The following is a 16,591-nucleotide window of genomic DNA, read 5'->3' on the forward strand; positions in this document are numbered from 1 at the left end:
ACTTCATAAACCTTGATGGGGATGGAAGGCTATTCAGCACAACCAAACACCATACATTCTAAATGGTTAAAATCCAGCATGCTTACTTGGTGCACAATTTGACATGTAAGCTATAACACCATTTAAAGTTTAGCAGACCAAATGAGATGTACAAAAACTACAACTATTTTCATAAGCTCCAGGATTACTTAACTCAGTGTGGGCTTCAAAAAAAGAATGGAAAAAGAAAAAAGAAAACTTACAAATGACATTGCATTAATAAATAATTGAAATACATAAGGAGGAAGATGCTGTGTTAATAAACAGGTGAATGCCAAATAGCATGTTACATTTACAAATCTGGTTTAAAAAATAAATTTAAAAAAAATAAAAAACTACTACTACCTGTTTAGAAGTTCTTGAATCATGCTCCTGGCCTCAATGAGAGGACTTGCATAATGAACTTCTGTAACCCACATGTTTTGCAACGTATGCATCGTCATTTGCATTTCAGTAAGCTGCTTCTCTAACCATGACACAGCATTTGAATCCATCACACTACCAATGACAGTCTGCCAAGACAAATCACAACTACTTCTTACAAAGTTTTCCAGCATACAAGAAGAGAACGAACAGGTAAGAGGAACAAATATATCAATCAGATACAAAATCAGCAACACTATCACTCAGCCGTATAAACTGGAAGCATTTATTTGGCATTCAATACAGAACATGCAAATGAATATATTCCATCTACTTTTTCATAGCATTCCATTCAATGATAATTTGTTTTTTCTACACATTAAGATAATTTTATTTAGAGCAAAAAAAACTAACCCCCCCCCCCCCCCCCCCCCCGCGGCGGGAGGTTTGACAAAAAGATAATGACCTCTCCTGAGGTTTCAAAAATTCTAGGGACCTTCCTTGAAGTTTCAAAAATCTGAAGGACCTCCTGAGGGTTGTGAAAAAGATGCAAATCTCCCCTTGAATTTTGCAAAAAAATAAAATTTTAAGAGCTCTGTCTTTTAGGCAAACCTCAGGATAGGTGAGTGTCTTTTACCGTTTTATTTATAATTTTCAATTGATAAGCAAGCCTTAAATTGTATAATTAACCTGTGAATCTCAGCAATAACTAGGGAGTACAACTGCCAAGTAACAGTGCAAGTTCAAAGTCTTATGCAATGAAATTGGGTTGAATAGTTTTGACTTGAAAGGTGTGCTCAACTGCTCATACAAATCTGTTGATTCTAGAAAATTGCTAGGAGCAGTTGCTCCATGCGCTCTCTTCATATATGCTTGCCCAACATTAGGTCACCTGGCTTGTTTTTTTTTTTTGAAAACAAATTGCTCCTAGCATTTCTCATTGATTCTATCTTGTGGGTGTGGGGCTCATAGGAGTTTGCATTGTAAATCTGTACATATTTAATTATGAACTCACCCAAATAGTACCAAAGCAAGCATTGAGCATTATAAATTTAAGGAGATTTTCCTCTCTGCTGTTGAGGACATTATCTGAACTGACAGAAAATGCAAGATCTTGGCATGAAGAATCAAACACAGATCCATAGTTTTTCACTGTAACTCTCCCGTGCTGCCTTAAAATTTTTTCCAGATGACTGGTGGTTTTGTGGGCCTTTTCCACTCTACTTTCCTTCAATCTCCAAAAGCTGCTTCCAAATGCTTTCTCTGAGACCTCTTCCTGTAGCCTCAGCAATGTTACTGCCCTTTCAGCATTTGCCCAACAACAGCAAGAGGCTGATCCATCATCTACGCAGGAAAATGAAATCATAATAATAACAATAGAAATGAATGGAAGAACAAAAAACAAAGTGAACTAGGGACAGCTGAGCAGCCATAATGCTGACAAGGTCCCTCATTCCACACCCTCCCCCCTTCATGCCCCATGAAAAGCTAGAACTACACATGAAAAAAAAGATGATATCAATACCAATTGGAAATTTACTTGCATAAATTAGTATGAAATATTAATGCAAAATTCTACGAAATTCCATGGAGATAATTCCATCATCATGAATAATAAGTGGCCATAGCAATAATAGATCAATAGTGCTTCATTGATGATACCTATTTCTAATATGTTCCCAAGAGTCCAAGACTTAACATCATGCCCCCAAATCTAGAACATTGCCACATCATCTAGAGAAGAGGCCCCTAAATAATTCAATGCTATCATCGCATCACAACAATTCTCTACATCTTCATAAATAACAATCTCCAATAAATGATGGTTCATTAAAAATACCATTTGTTATCAATCAATCCTGAAAAAAAATCCAATAAGATGCTAAACTTTCACTTTAAGCACAAGTCCTCAAAAACAAAAATAAATTCGCATCTCAAATCAATCTGACGAGAATCCTAAAGTAACTAAAATTAAACAAGAACTTCCAATTTAATTGCAACCTATATCCACAAGTTTGCAAGTCCCACATATTCCTTTCATTACCTCAAACATCTATGGAGAGGAGAAGGGGATAAGCTACAACTGCTTAGCAAGAACAACCTCACGCACACTTATCAGACCAAATAAGAACCATGCTACAATCACTTTACACCTGCAAAATAGGCTGTATCAACAATTTCATGATTCACGTACCAACTTTATACCCATTGGGACGATTGTTAGAATTGGTTCTGGCCTTCCAGGTCATTAATTCATTCATAGTTATCTGAGTCATAAAATAAAACACTTTAGTAGTTTATGCGCAAATTCCAAACTGAGTAAATTTCATGAACACTTGGTTCTAAGGTTTAGGTAGAATCAACCAAACCGTGCACTTTTAGGCGATGAATTTTTAACTCGGCCTAGAAAACTCAAAATCATAATCTGCTTGTAGAGTTAAAAACTAGGCTTAACTATCTTACCAGCCATATATGGCTCATCCATGAATCCCAGTATAGAATTTTTAACAAATCCCAAAATTGCTAGTGGGTGCAGCTGTCAAGCAGCTTGTGCACTGCTCAAAGGTTTGGGCATAACTAACTCAAGAAAAACCAGACTAAGGCGTATTTTGCAGCATTAGAAACAAGACTCAGTTATCTTTCCACTGATATGTACAATAACACCAAAATTTCACTTATCAAATTTGGATTCCAAGCCAGAATCAGATCTGTGATAGAAACCCAACATCCAATAACAATCAACTCATCTTGGTTCTCTAACCCTCATTGGGTAGCCTTATTATCCCTTAACAACCATTCTTCACCAAAGGACTATCTTGATAGAGTTTTGATGATTTCACATACAAGTTGGATATGGTCAATATCTATGATCCAACTTGAGGGGGAGTGTGGAATGATGGCCAGCAGTGTGAACGACAGCCACGGTTGGTGAATGACGGCCAGCAGTGTGAAGGACGGCCACGGTTGGTGAATGACGGTCACCTACCAATGTAGGTGAGCCACTGCCACCTACCATGGTGGGTGAGCCACCACCACCTACCATGAGATCTTGCCACAAGCCAAAGGCTATAAATTTAGACCCCCCACCAAAGCTAAACGACACTCATCTCAACTACAAGTTGTGTCCTCTTCTGTTTTTTCATATTTTATTCTCTGTGTACATGTTAAATAGGGAACTAGTATGTAAAGAATACACAATTAATATACAATTGATTCATTCCCATTCTCTACATATAACAATAAATTTGATAAGGAGAAAGAAATTATCCTTTAGAAATCTATAAAATCCCAAAAATCCTATCAAATTTCCATAACTTCAATCCTTTCTACCAAAAATTGAAAACCTAGGATAACTTTGCAACAAAATACAGATTTTCTACTAACCTCAGTATCAAAAGAAGGCATAGAATTGTAATCACAATTTAAGCTTGCTCCAATCTGCTCTCTAGCCCTAGGAATGAAAAATGGCTCTTTAGGGTTTTACAAAGGAAGACAATATGCTTCTCTTCATCTTTTTTTGTTTTCTACTCATTAGGAATAATAGTAAATCCTGTGTATATTTAGGGGTTTTGGGCTTCTACACCCTATTATCCCAAATTAAAAGCAAAAAACAAAAAAAAAAAAACAAAACAAAAATAGGGCTAATTGACCAACTGACACTCTAGTCCAAGTAACTTTTGGGCTGGGGTATTGCACCCAAAGCCATTGAGCAATCAGGTTTCTTAACTAGAACCATAACTTAGATAAATTGAAAAATTCTTGTTGTGGCATGGTACCACTGCCCTTTGAAATACATCTTTCAGAATGGTTCAAAATTCTCTGAGATGCATCTTCAAGAATGGTTCAAATTCAATAACAGGTAGAACATGAGAATGGATTTATAAAGGACAGCAAGGAAGTGGTGCAACGATAGTTCTAACAATACCAATTGATGCAAATGCACTATATGGGTAAAACCCCTAAATTTCAAGTACTTGATTTCTTCACAATCCCAAAAAATCAACTTCAACGTGATCACACTCCTTCATATACAGGCATAAAATATTTTTTTCAAAGGTAAAAGAGATGCACTTCCCTAAAGTAAACACCTAAGAATAAAATAAATCAAAATCTCCTAAATGGTGAAGAAGCCTTTGCGATTGGAACCACCCCCTTCACAATCGGCTACTACGCCCGTGAGAACTCCAACCTAAGAGCAAAATGAAGAACTTGCATGATATGTATGGCACCTTAATCACTATAAGGAACTTGCAAATAGATCTTCTATCACGGTTCACATACGACAAACCAATGTAACAACATAAAAGCTCAATTCGAGAAGCACTTGAATCTATTGAAATCCTCTATGCAAGCACAAAAGGATCTAATGTCTTTTGATAAAGTAATGACCCCTAATAAGAAACCAATCAAATATCCAAATCAAATGGCAATGAAGTAAATGTGCATTTGCTTCATAATCAAGAATTAAAGGAAGAGTTTCATCAAATTTGATTAAGGAATATGTGGAGAGAAGATGTAAGTGATGAAGGCACTTATTCAAAGGATGGAGGAGAAATCACCTCACAATGTGCATCTGCTTCATAATCAAGAATTAAAGGAAGAGTTTCATCAAATTTGATTAAGCAATATGTGGAGAGAAGACATAAGAGATGAAGGCACTTATTCAAAGGATGGAAGAGAAATCACCTCACGGTCACCCTAACCATGAGGCTCAACAATGCTAATGATGGGCACCATGGTGGACCGAGTCGTAAAGATCCCTTGCAAGTTCCAAATAAGCCAATCACAAGGTCAAAAGCTAAGAAGATCAAGGAAGCAATGCAATGATTGGTGCAAAGTTTGCAAATTTATCAAGAAAGACCCCAACATTCAAGATGGGCTTGAAAGAAGAGGAGCTGGCTTTAATCCATGTGATACAAGCTATAGACGGGGGCGGCATAGCCTAGTGGTTTGGGGTAGACTCTTTATTTCATTTAAGTATAGGCGTGTGGGCCTATTTTATGTTTCTATGGTTGTAGGCGTTTGAACCTATTTAATTTATTAGGTGGGCTTCTTTTATTAGTTATAGGTTTTAACACCCTAAACTACATGCCTATAACTAATAAAGAAGCCCACCTAATAACTTAAATAGGCCCAAATGCCTACAACCATAGAAACATAAAATAGGCCCACATGCCTATACTTAATGAAATAAAAAGTCTACACTAAACCACTAGGCTATGCCGCCCCCCTCTATTATTTGTATCAGATGGATTAAAGTCGGTTCTTCTTTCAAGCTCATCTTGAATGTTGGGGTTTTGCTTGATAAATTTGCAAACTCGGCTCAAGTGGATTGTACCAATCCTTGCATTGCTTCCTTGATCTTCTTAGCTCTTGACCTTGTGATTGGTCCATCTGGAACTTGCAAGGGATCTTTAAGACTCAGTCCACCATGGTGCCCATCAGATAACATGATTAATCATTCTTTAGGTCAGCATCAAATAAGTGTAGTCAAGAAGTTGAGTTATTGAGAGGCATCTTAGTTCTAGCAATTGACAATTCATCTTGAACTTCATAGGTCTTAACATGCAAGTTTGATGACATGTCAAGATCAGTCTTTCACCTAGTAAGGGTCAACAAAGACAAGTTTATGGCCTCATTCTAATAAGAAAATTCATCGTACATATATTGAAGGGTCACGAAATAATGTGACCATGATACTCAATTACACAACAATTAGCATTAGGACTTGAATGGGCACTTATCCACAAGTTGAGTCCTTACTTGAATATTTTGGACAAGATCATTGCTACATCCTAAGCACTTAATAACTTCCTAATGAAGCTCCTTAACACAAGATGTGATGTTCTTATGAATGGATACCTAGAGGAATCTCTTAGGGCACGTTTGATATCATTGTTGTTTTCCAGTTTTTTGTTTCTATATTTGCATAGTGAAGAAACAATATCTAAAATGCATTTATTTATGTTCTTAGTTTTTTTATTTTTTTTGTTGTCAATTTTCAATTGTTTGCAAAAAAATTGAAAACCAAATTTTATGATTTTCAAATGTTTTGGCAACCTATTGCTAGATATTTTAATATCCACTAATAGTTTTTTTGAATTAAATCATTCATTTTATACACTTTTAAATTTAAATTTAAATGATCATATGAATTTAAATATATTTAAAATAAAAATATACATAAATTTAAAATAATAATAATAGTAATAAAGCCAATTACAAATATTTTTACTATTTTCCAATTGTCATGTACAATAAAATATTTATTGTAAAGTAAAATTTGAAAGCTTAAAATAGTCATAATAATAATTATTATTATAATATTTTTTAATGTGTAATATTTTGCAATTTTATATTTTAATCATATTTTTATAATATTATTTGATTTAAAGACGAAAATTAGCATTTTTAATTTGTTTTACTTTTATAAATATTAAACAAACAAGTTGCTGGTTTCTGATTTTTAGTTTATGTTTCTAGTTTTTGGCTTTCATTTCTAATTTTCATTTTCGCACCCTTAGCTTCCAAAGCCATGTGCTAGACCATAGACCAAGTGATATAAGCCTTTGGGTTGAGGAACTTGATTCTTAATTCTTGTCTTAATCTTTTTATGAATGGTGAAAATGGTTATAATTTCATCAAAATATCACATCTAGGCATGACATCACTAAATTCAACAATAGTCACACACTAAAAGATAATTATTCAAGGTTATAGAATGGCCCTCTAATTGTCTCAAAAAAGAGCCTAGGACATATTTTTATCTTTTAAAAGGTATTTCATTTCAAACCAAGTGAAAACAGGTAGTTCTCCAAAATACCTCGCTCTTTTCAATATTTAGCCAATAAGTGCTAATTGAGAAAAACGGCTGCATTCAAAGTAAATGGCTCTCAATTTTGACTAGCCAATCTCAGAAAAAGTGAGGGTCAGAACAGCCATCAAAATCAAATGGGCACATAGGTTCACCCACTTGTTGAGAGTACAAGTGCATACTGAGATCTATGTAGCCTCGCCAAAGTGCACTTAAGCTGTTTTATTGTAATTTCAAGACTTTCCTCAAGTCTGACTAACTTCTTAATAAAACTTTAAATTTCTTAGAAAGAATCTCAATATCTTGAAACTGAAGGTATATTTCTTACTTACAAGTAACCAAGTGCCTTTTATCTAGCTTTCAACTCCATCTCTGCCTTTTCTGCTTCAGGAGTGAAACCAGTTTCTAGTGGATTTCTCAAAGAAATATACCAAAACATCAAGGCAAATCAACAACTAATACTAGCAGAATCAATTTCACCTCAATAATTACGAAAATCTCATGGAAAATTTTCAAATATCTCTTGATTGGATTCAACTTCTCTTCAGCATTCTTCAAGATCTCTGAGCAGAATCACTTATCCCTTGATGCAGCACGAAATCTCATAGTGACGGTCAATGCATCACTGCCAGGGTCAAAATATTGTAGCTCAGGCCTCGGGGTCAATACCATGGAATAGAATTCAATTTTTTGCGCCTGATTTGACCCTATAGCCTGCAGTCAATATCTCCACTCTAGTTAAATTTTGCAGGCTAGGCTACTGAGTATGTGTAAACAGGTCAGACAAACATAGGTATGGCAAATGGGTTGGTTTAGGAAAACAAAATGAGGCGGGAACTTTGAATGGTGGATAGTATTTAAAATTTTAAAGGCAATAGTTTCATTGGTAGAAGAAGATGCTTTGAAGGACGACAGTAGGGCTAAAAGACAACGGATGTTGATGATGACAGAGGATTGAGCTCCTCTGATGATGAACCTTTGATGCAGCAGGTGCTCCTATTTTTTCCCTTTTTCTCCAGAACTTTCAATGTATTTCCAAAATGGCATCATGATTTTTTCCCTACTTTTCTTTGCTTTGACTACTGTGTCTTCCTTTATTGTAACACCAACAAATTCTTCTCTTCTGTGAGATTAAACTTTGGGTTATAGTTAAACTTTGGGTTATAGTTTGTGGGGTTGAAGTCAAGATAGTGTAGGATGGGAGACTGACTTGACAGCTATGAGGCAGAAGCTGGACAGCTAAGATGAAGCAATTGCAGTGTGAATGATGGCGAATTGAGGCTCACAGCTCACTCTGATATAAATTTGACATATGACAATCAAGGAAGAAGAGGAGAGCACGAAGAAAATAGAGAGAGGAAAGAGAGCAGAGGAGAGTATACATAAGAGAAGGGAAAGAAAGGAGGCAAGAGAGTAGACGTGAGGCTGATAGAGAGAGCATTCAGATGCAAGAGAGAAAGGTGAGCCTAGGGCAAAAAAAGATCAAATTAAGCATCCAACTAAAATATCCCTTACATCCACAAGCCTATACTTATAGACAAGTAAGAAACCTAGGTAAATAAAAATTATAAATTTTTTTTTTTAAGTTAAAAAGGTAAGCATTAGAAGGTCAACAGAGGGAATAACTAAAATTCCAAAAATATTCAGATTTCCTAAGTTAAAACAAAATCCCTAATTTATAAATCTTCAAGCAAATATGATTGCGTAGAATTATGTGGAGCTGGTCCCTCATCCCACCTAAGATGCAAGCACTGATATAAACTTTTGTTTACATTAGAAGGGCTTGAAAAGCAAATACATCTTGATGGTTTACTGCCAGTAAGTCCCAAAACATGTAACAGGCACAAACCCAAAATTTCTCTTTCGCATTCTTCAGACATGTAAGAATGATGAAATGAGTAACCAAGTAGTACACAAAGCCAAAGAAGATGCTTATAGGCAACAAAATAAAATTGAGTAATAGGAAATGCCAGGCAAGAGAACTCAGATAAGCTCTTCTTCTCTAGAAAAATGGAAATTATGCACACTCTAAACTTAAGCCCTTAGACCTCCACTCCAAACAATAACATGTAACATGCTTTGTTTTGTTTTGTTTTTTTTTTTTTCTTTTATTATTATTTTTTTATGATAAAAGAAGAGTAACATGCTTTGATTTTCATTAACATCTGCTATCAACACTCTGGGCATGCCTCCTAGATGGATGGATAATTTACTCAAGCTAAGAAGCAAATATAGGCTTAGAGGCTGCCATGCAAAGTGTCAAGCAGTCATCATTCACTGACCAACCTTGGAATAATGCATCATAATAACATTCTGTACAATAAAAAAAAAAATAACATACCCAACACAAAGCCAGCAAGTGGAATGTTGACTGGTGACCTAGAATGAGTTTTTGGTTGTGGATCATCACATTTTCTTCTTTCCAGAATCATAATATGGATAGCCACAACCTATAAAAATACCAACAGAGCATGATAATCATTGATCATCATTCTAAGAATGCAAAATCAGCTTCAACAGCTTAAGATCCCAAGAAGAAGCTACCAAATTAAAATGAGTCAAATGCAACTTACCCTGCAATGAAATTTCACTGGCTTACCCTCTAAGCAGTGAATCAAATCAGAAATCAAGCCTGAAGAAACAGTGTCGAGGTGGGTAACATTACATAAATTGGAAGCATATTCTGGACTAGAACACTCATTGTATTTTTCATTGACTTCTCTTGTGGAATTGATTGAAATAAATGATACCGGTGTCAATGAAAATTCATTCTGCACACTAGAAAAGTAATCATTTTAATTGAAATATGTACCATTCACACAGTTTACTGAAGCATACAAATACCAATTTAATAGAGATTTTTCTTTAGCTTCAGATGAAATATGAAATGCTGGGTGTATACGTTGAAAATAGAGATATCCATGTGGCATGCACAATGACAGACAACATAAAGTTTGCAGAGTGCATATGCTCTCTGAAGTTAACTGCAGTACAACAACCATTCAATCATTTAATCCAGAACACAAGAAATAATGCAAACAAACCATGTTTTCCGACCACTAGTAAGCAAACAAACCATGCCATGATATAATTGTAGAAAACCACATAACGATCACACAATTGTCTTTGGGGCAAATTTTTTGAGTTAAGAAAATGATTGTTCTCTCATATAGTCTCTGCTTCCAAGTGCGTCAATGTAGCAACTCATAGCATAACAGGCTCAAAATTTTTATTTGCCTTCTATATTACATCATACAATTTTCATGAACACTGACCACTTTATTTAAGAAATCATATGAAAAAATGTCAATGGTGGGCTATCTTAAGCTCAAGACCGAAATGCAGCATGTGCATATGAAAGCTTGCAAAATGCAGTTCGTATCCATAATTCCAAATGGATATTGTTAAAACATAGTAACATCCCACAGAAGGTCAAGAAAGAGAAACCAGACAAATCACAAGAACTGAAATATCAAGAACAAGCAAAAAATCAAGTGTGCTTTAAGAACTGCATACCTTGATTCAAGAATTCGATGAAAGGTTGCCCGTACACCAGGTCCAAATCCAACAGGATAAGCACTCTTACTCAGGGCACCAGAAATCCTCACCTAATTGATTGAAATAAAGATACTATGTTCAAATCAAACTATAAAAGAAAGGAGGAGTTAAAGCTGTAGAATAGGGAATTACAATGTAATTGTCCACCCCAATATGAATACAAATACTAGTCAGCTCCTGAAAGAATCTCAACTGATTAACTTCACCAAATTCCAACTGTCCATCAAGAGAACTGCCATCAAAACTATGCACAGCCACCACATGGCCATGCAAAGATATTAAATTCCCCTTAGGCAACATGCAACCAGAATCAGCAGTTCCAAAAGGTCGTGCTGACACATTCATGAGGGTCACACCACATAAAGAAACATTAGAAGCCTGTTCCTGTTTCACACATGGCTTCGTCAAGTCTTCCACCAGTGCCTTAAGATCCAGCTCAAAAAGTCTCATTGCATTAGCAGAGAGTTGCAGACATATATCAGAGCTGGTTTTTAGTATTTTCCCAGTAGACTGCTGGAAAGGCAGTTCAGTTTGAACAGACCCTCCAGACAGAACCCTAATATTGCTGATACAAATATCACAAAATGAATGACCATGTAATGGATCAGTATTAGGGAAACCCCCATCAGAAAAGAATGAAAGGCTCCACAGGCATGTTCCAGAAGTGACACGAACTTTACCATCGCCAACATTATAAGAGCCATTAAGCTTACAGAAGATTTCATCTTCCTGGTGCTCTGCAATGTAAAAACCACCAATTTGCAAGAACTGAAAAACAAGAACAAGAGTTAAGTTGTGTTATGCATAACAGCACTAAAAAGAATGACTTTATCATCTTAAGTAACATTTTTTTTTATAACAAACCTGGAACTTGAAAAAACTATCAGAGTTGAACTCCAGCAACACCTTCTGTGCACCCACACCACCGTTTGCATTCGCTTTTTTGTAATACAAAATTCCTGAACTAAAGAGGCTATCATCAATTCCACTTATAACAGCTAAACATGAAATTTCAAGCAAACTAGAGCTGCATGTTCTCCACTCCTGATTAAATTTCCTGGAAATGCTAAAATAATCATTCTGATCACAGCATGATCCCTCCCCAGCAACACTTGAGTAATCCACGAAGCCAGAGCTCAATTCTCCACTTGATGCATGATCCATTCTACATCTTTTATAAGAAACATAATCCTGGTATATTTTACAGGTATTGCGTTCCATGGGCTTCTCCAGCTCATCCTTGGAAATTTTAGTTGGGAGCGTACCTTCATTTTTCCCACACAGGAACAAATCCCAAGGCAAGATTATGGCCTCAACAAACAGGCTAGACCTGTTTGAAATAACATTCTCCCCTTGAAACTGTCAAAGAACATAAGGGGATGAACAGTACGTTATGGGGTCCAAATTGCTAGACTCTAAAATCAAATATCCAGCTTCCACAACCATTGTCTTTTTTATTTCCTCATTTCCTTTTGTTTTTCCTTTTTCAAAGGAGCAGGGAAGGGGATGCAAAAGAAATTTGACTGAACATATGTAATTATACAATAAAAGATATGCTTAGAGGCTAGAACATACTTTTTGTAGCACAGGATACTTGTGTGTCACACAAAGCAGGTGGAATCTTCCATTTTCAATTTCCCTGAAATCAACTTTCCAATCCTTAAAATGATGGAGGGAAAGATTTCTGCAGACTGCATTTCGCCAATTAAAGTAAACATAAACTGCTAGATTTGTAACCCTTGTCATCGGAACACTGTGAAAGATACTTCTGCATGAGAATGGCTGATTGTCAAGCAATTCCAAATGCTCAGATTCTTCAGGAATGGCTTCCATAACAATACTATAGTCCTTTACCTGCAAAGTAAAAGAATCCAAAGTGAATCCAGGAAAATCATGGCACCTATGGGCACTTTCAAACAGTTATATGATGCCATGGATGAGTTGTAATATCATCAGAATATCACCTCATAAAATCCATCAACATCCCAAGTTGATGGGAGTCCTGGAATAACTACATCAATGCTGCCAGTTGCATCAGTCAACTGCAATCTTCCAGAGTATGGAGAAATCTGAATGAAGAATATGCATCTGTAATTAGATGTACAAAAATTATAATGTCAACAGAGTTATCTTGAGCAGATAAAGGAAATGATTAGCATTTAACCATTTGATGATAGTTATTAGATCACCCAAAGAGCATCCCAGTGGTCAGGGCTCCTGATAAGACAGGGTCAGGGAGGGTGTTTGAATGCACACAGCCCCACCCCTACATGCAAAGATGCAATTTCTCTGATTTGAACCTGTGGAAACCCTGGTTGTTGAGCAACCTTACTGATGCACCAAGGTCCATCCTCGTAATAAAATCACTAGAATTTTATAATCATATTTGAGTTATCTTGATCAACAGCCTAATACCTTGAGGGCACAGTTGTTCTATGCCCCACCCATCCAATGTTTTTGCATTTGCAGTTTGTGCAACAAGAATTAAGTTATAAGACAGGGTCAGGGGGGGATGGTTTAATGTACACAGCCCCACCCCTATGTGCCCAGATGCAATTTCTCCAATTTGAACCTGTGGACACCCTGGTTGTTGAGCAACCTTACTGATGCACCAAGGTCCATCCTCATAATAAAATCACTAGAATTTTATAATCATATTTGAGATATCTTGATCAACAGCCTAATACCTTGAAGGCGCAGTTGTTCTCTGCCCCACCCATCCAATGTTTTTGCTTTTGCAGTTTGTGCGACAAGAATTAAGTTATAAGCATTTGATTGTGCAAATAATTACACAAAGTTAATGTGCATATAAGAAAACTGGAGCAATCAGTTGCATGGAACAATTTTACTAGCAGAGAAAATATGATATATTCAGAGGGAAAAAGGATGTTAGATTGCAGACCTTCAGACTTCCAAGCAAAACAAAACCTGTATCTTCACTTGAAAAAACCCTTCTGATTGACTGACTATACGACCTCCCTTTACAGTTACATGACCTAGGACTATGCTGGTTCTTATAACTTGATATTCTAGAATCATTTTCCAGTTGCAACTGTGCACGAGTCCATGTGGTCTCGCAATGATGAAGAAAATTCAAAATGGGTACCACCTGAAATAGTGGTGGATAACTAGATATTATTGAAATTTATTGCTCATCAAAAATCCCAAAAGGCCATAAAAACATGACATGACAAAACATAGTTAAGAACTAGAGACTTCAGACTTACCAGTTTCAGTTCATCAAAACCCGATTCATTACAACAGCCACATAAGCCATGCTTGCAGAACTCCTTGAATACACCATGCTGCAAAAAGAAATTCATTACAAAAAGATGATAACAAAGACAAAGTAGAAAACCATAAGTTCACACTTAAAACCTTAACTGCAAATTTACCACTTTACCCGTGATTGAAACACAGATGAAGATAAATGTGAACTAGCATACACCTGAGCCAATCCTTCCCTCTGGTACCTTGCAACCGCCACATCATCTTAGCTGAATACTATATAACAATAACTGTGAAAAAGAACAAAAAAGTTCAAAGTAAAACAAGGAAAACTATCCTAATGCAAATTAGACTGATGTGATCCAAAGCAAATAATTTACATGTTTTGATCCTAAAATCTCCTTATCAGATAGGATCCCAGAGAACTTCTTCCTAAGACATACAATGACAAGTAATACCCTGAGATTCAACCATAAAGAAGAGAAAGTCAATACTAAAAAATTTCCAAAACCAAACAGTCCTTGGAAGCCTAAAATTTTTAAAAATTACCCACCAAACTCTGGCAGCAAATGCCAGTGACCCAATGAACTTTCCCAATAGACTCTGAGATTGTGAAACCATATGACATCTGCAGCATGCAATTTGATAATTTTAATAGAACTGAATATTATTCGCTAGACAGAGCAAGAAGAATAAAAAATATATATTTCACTGGTCCTTACCTGCTTTCCTTTGGTGAGTAAGATTCTACAACAATGCTTGTCCTATGACAAGCCCCAAGTATAAGCATTTTCGTCCAAGAAAACAACGGGTTGACAAAATGGGCATTTTTCACAGACACCTGCGAAGAAGCCCACAATTAGATGGGAAAAATCACAAAAAAAATGCAAAAACAAAAGAAAAAGTTGTGGCACAAACTTTCTCTCTGCTAATGTATTTCATACCCAAATTGACATATTGTATACATTAAAATAAATCCATGATAAACAGAAAAGTTGTTTTACTCACAAGAGCGCCCACCCTAAGGCTGTGTGGTGCAGTGAGTAATTCGTCAGTTAGTAAAAGCCACACTTCTTCATCCAACTCAACAAGCATGCCTTGCACGTAGATGCCTTTAACAATACCAGTATAGTCAGACAATTCACCCTTCCCTACAATGTCGGTCTTCTTAAATGATAACCTAATACTGGACAATTTGGAAATGTGCAACAGTGACTTCTCCGTGGTTACATATATCAAATCAGACTCTTCCTTCCCCATGAAAATCAACTTTTTTTTCAAACCTGACAGGGAAAGAATATTTCCAACAAGCTTGGAAATCATAGGATGCCAAGATGAAGCTGACCCGGAGAAGTATATAAATGCAGAATGAGTAAAAGAATGACTATTGTGTCCTCCAACATTGTCAATCAAATCGATTGATGAATCTTTCAACTTACATAATCTACACTCACAAATCCTAATTTGGGCAAGAAACCCAAGAAGATTCCTCGGATCACCAGAATTCGTATCAGGACGGCCCTGCAAATTACTAACCCCAATCGTACATGGAACCACGGAAACAGGACTAATTGATTCTAACAAGCCATAAACGCTATAACGAGCCTTCAAACTATCTTTACAAACAGAGTACGAATCCAAAGTTAACGGTAAAGAACGCAAGTTCAAACACCGAGTCAGTCCACTGATAGACTCGGGGGAGCCCCACCTAATAATCTCCAAGAATCCACCACCACATTTAAAGGGGATGTAATTCCACGCGAGAACATGAATCTTCCTTCCGATTATTCGCACATCGAGTTCAAGAACGTCGCAGCAAATCGAAGATGAGGCATCTGAAAATGAAAAGCAATGGTTCCTCGAGCAGCTACCAGAGCGATCCGAAGGGGAAGACTGGTCGGGGGAAGCGAGGGTTAGGGTTCCAATGATGATCGCCGGGTGATCCAATGGAGGAAGAAGTCTAGGATTAGGGTTTGGGTTGGGGGTTTGTTGTTTACGTGAAGAAGAAGAAGAAGAAGGGATGGAAAGGATGGGAGGGAGGGAAGGGAGAGAAGAATGGAGAGAAGCTGCGCCGGTCAGCGGACGAGATTGTTGGAGGAGGTCGGAGATCGTCAGCACTTTCGGGGCTTCCATCGTAGGATTGGGATTGATAACAGGTACACAAATATGGCGAAATGGTAGTGATGGAGTGGATGAGAGAGCGGAGGGATTGTGATCCTGTGAAGCACTGCTGCGTAGTTCCCTCTTGAATCTCTTCACCGGTTGGGGTTTAGCGGGAACGAGGGTTTGTAAATAGCCTCTTTCCCAGCGGAGCTCTCTAATGCGCGCCGATTGGAGTCATTGTACCACCCGGTGGTCGTGATCGATGGTTAACACTTTACACGCGCAAGTCACGTGGTTACGGCCCAAGAATTACACAGAGAGGTGAAGAGACGACTGTTTTCGAAAATAGTTTTCATTTTTTACTAATTAAATAGGCCCAAACCCTACATGATTCTATTCCAGAATTGTAATTTATGGATTATTCTTAAGTATTACTACCAAATTGATTTTCAAAAATCGTACTTGTACACGATTCATATTTTTTAA

At 36.7% G+C, this 16,591-nt stretch overlaps 1 protein-coding gene across 4 annotated transcripts; it reads right to left on the minus strand.

The window, feature by feature from the left end:
- Positions 1-229: 229 nt before the first annotated feature.
- LOC131161532 (CST complex subunit CTC1) lies at positions 230-16,419 on the minus strand. Of its 4 annotated transcripts, XM_058117354.1 has the most exons (16): positions 15,011-16,419; positions 14,725-14,843; positions 14,556-14,630; positions 14,383-14,461; positions 14,178-14,240; positions 14,002-14,079; positions 13,677-13,883; positions 12,739-12,843; positions 12,350-12,628; positions 11,639-12,133; positions 10,907-11,542; positions 10,733-10,824; positions 9,790-9,994; positions 9,558-9,666; positions 1,418-1,746; positions 230-551 (listed from the first exon to the last, which is right to left on the minus strand). In XM_058117354.1, exons 1-16 carry the CDS (start codon positions 16,133-16,135, stop codon positions 381-383), a joined length of 4,167 nt encoding a protein of 1,388 aa, XP_057973337.1. In that variant the 5' UTR covers positions 16,136-16,419; the 3' UTR covers positions 230-380. The 4 variants fall into 4 exon arrangements, with proteins under 4 accessions (XP_057973337.1, XP_057973340.1, XP_057973339.1 ...); XM_058117356.1 differs by lacking the exons at positions 230-551; positions 1,418-1,746 and having other exon boundaries at positions 9,790-9,848; XM_058117357.1 differs by lacking the exons at positions 230-551; positions 9,558-9,666; positions 9,790-9,994 and having other exon boundaries at positions 1,228-1,746.
- Positions 16,420-16,591: the final 172 nt, after the last annotated feature.

The sequence above is a fragment of the Malania oleifera genome, chromosome 8 (genome assembly GCF_029873635.1).
Source record: "Malania oleifera isolate guangnan ecotype guangnan chromosome 8, ASM2987363v1, whole genome shotgun sequence".
Classification (NCBI taxonomy): domain Eukaryota; kingdom Viridiplantae; phylum Streptophyta; class Magnoliopsida; order Santalales; family Ximeniaceae; genus Malania; species Malania oleifera.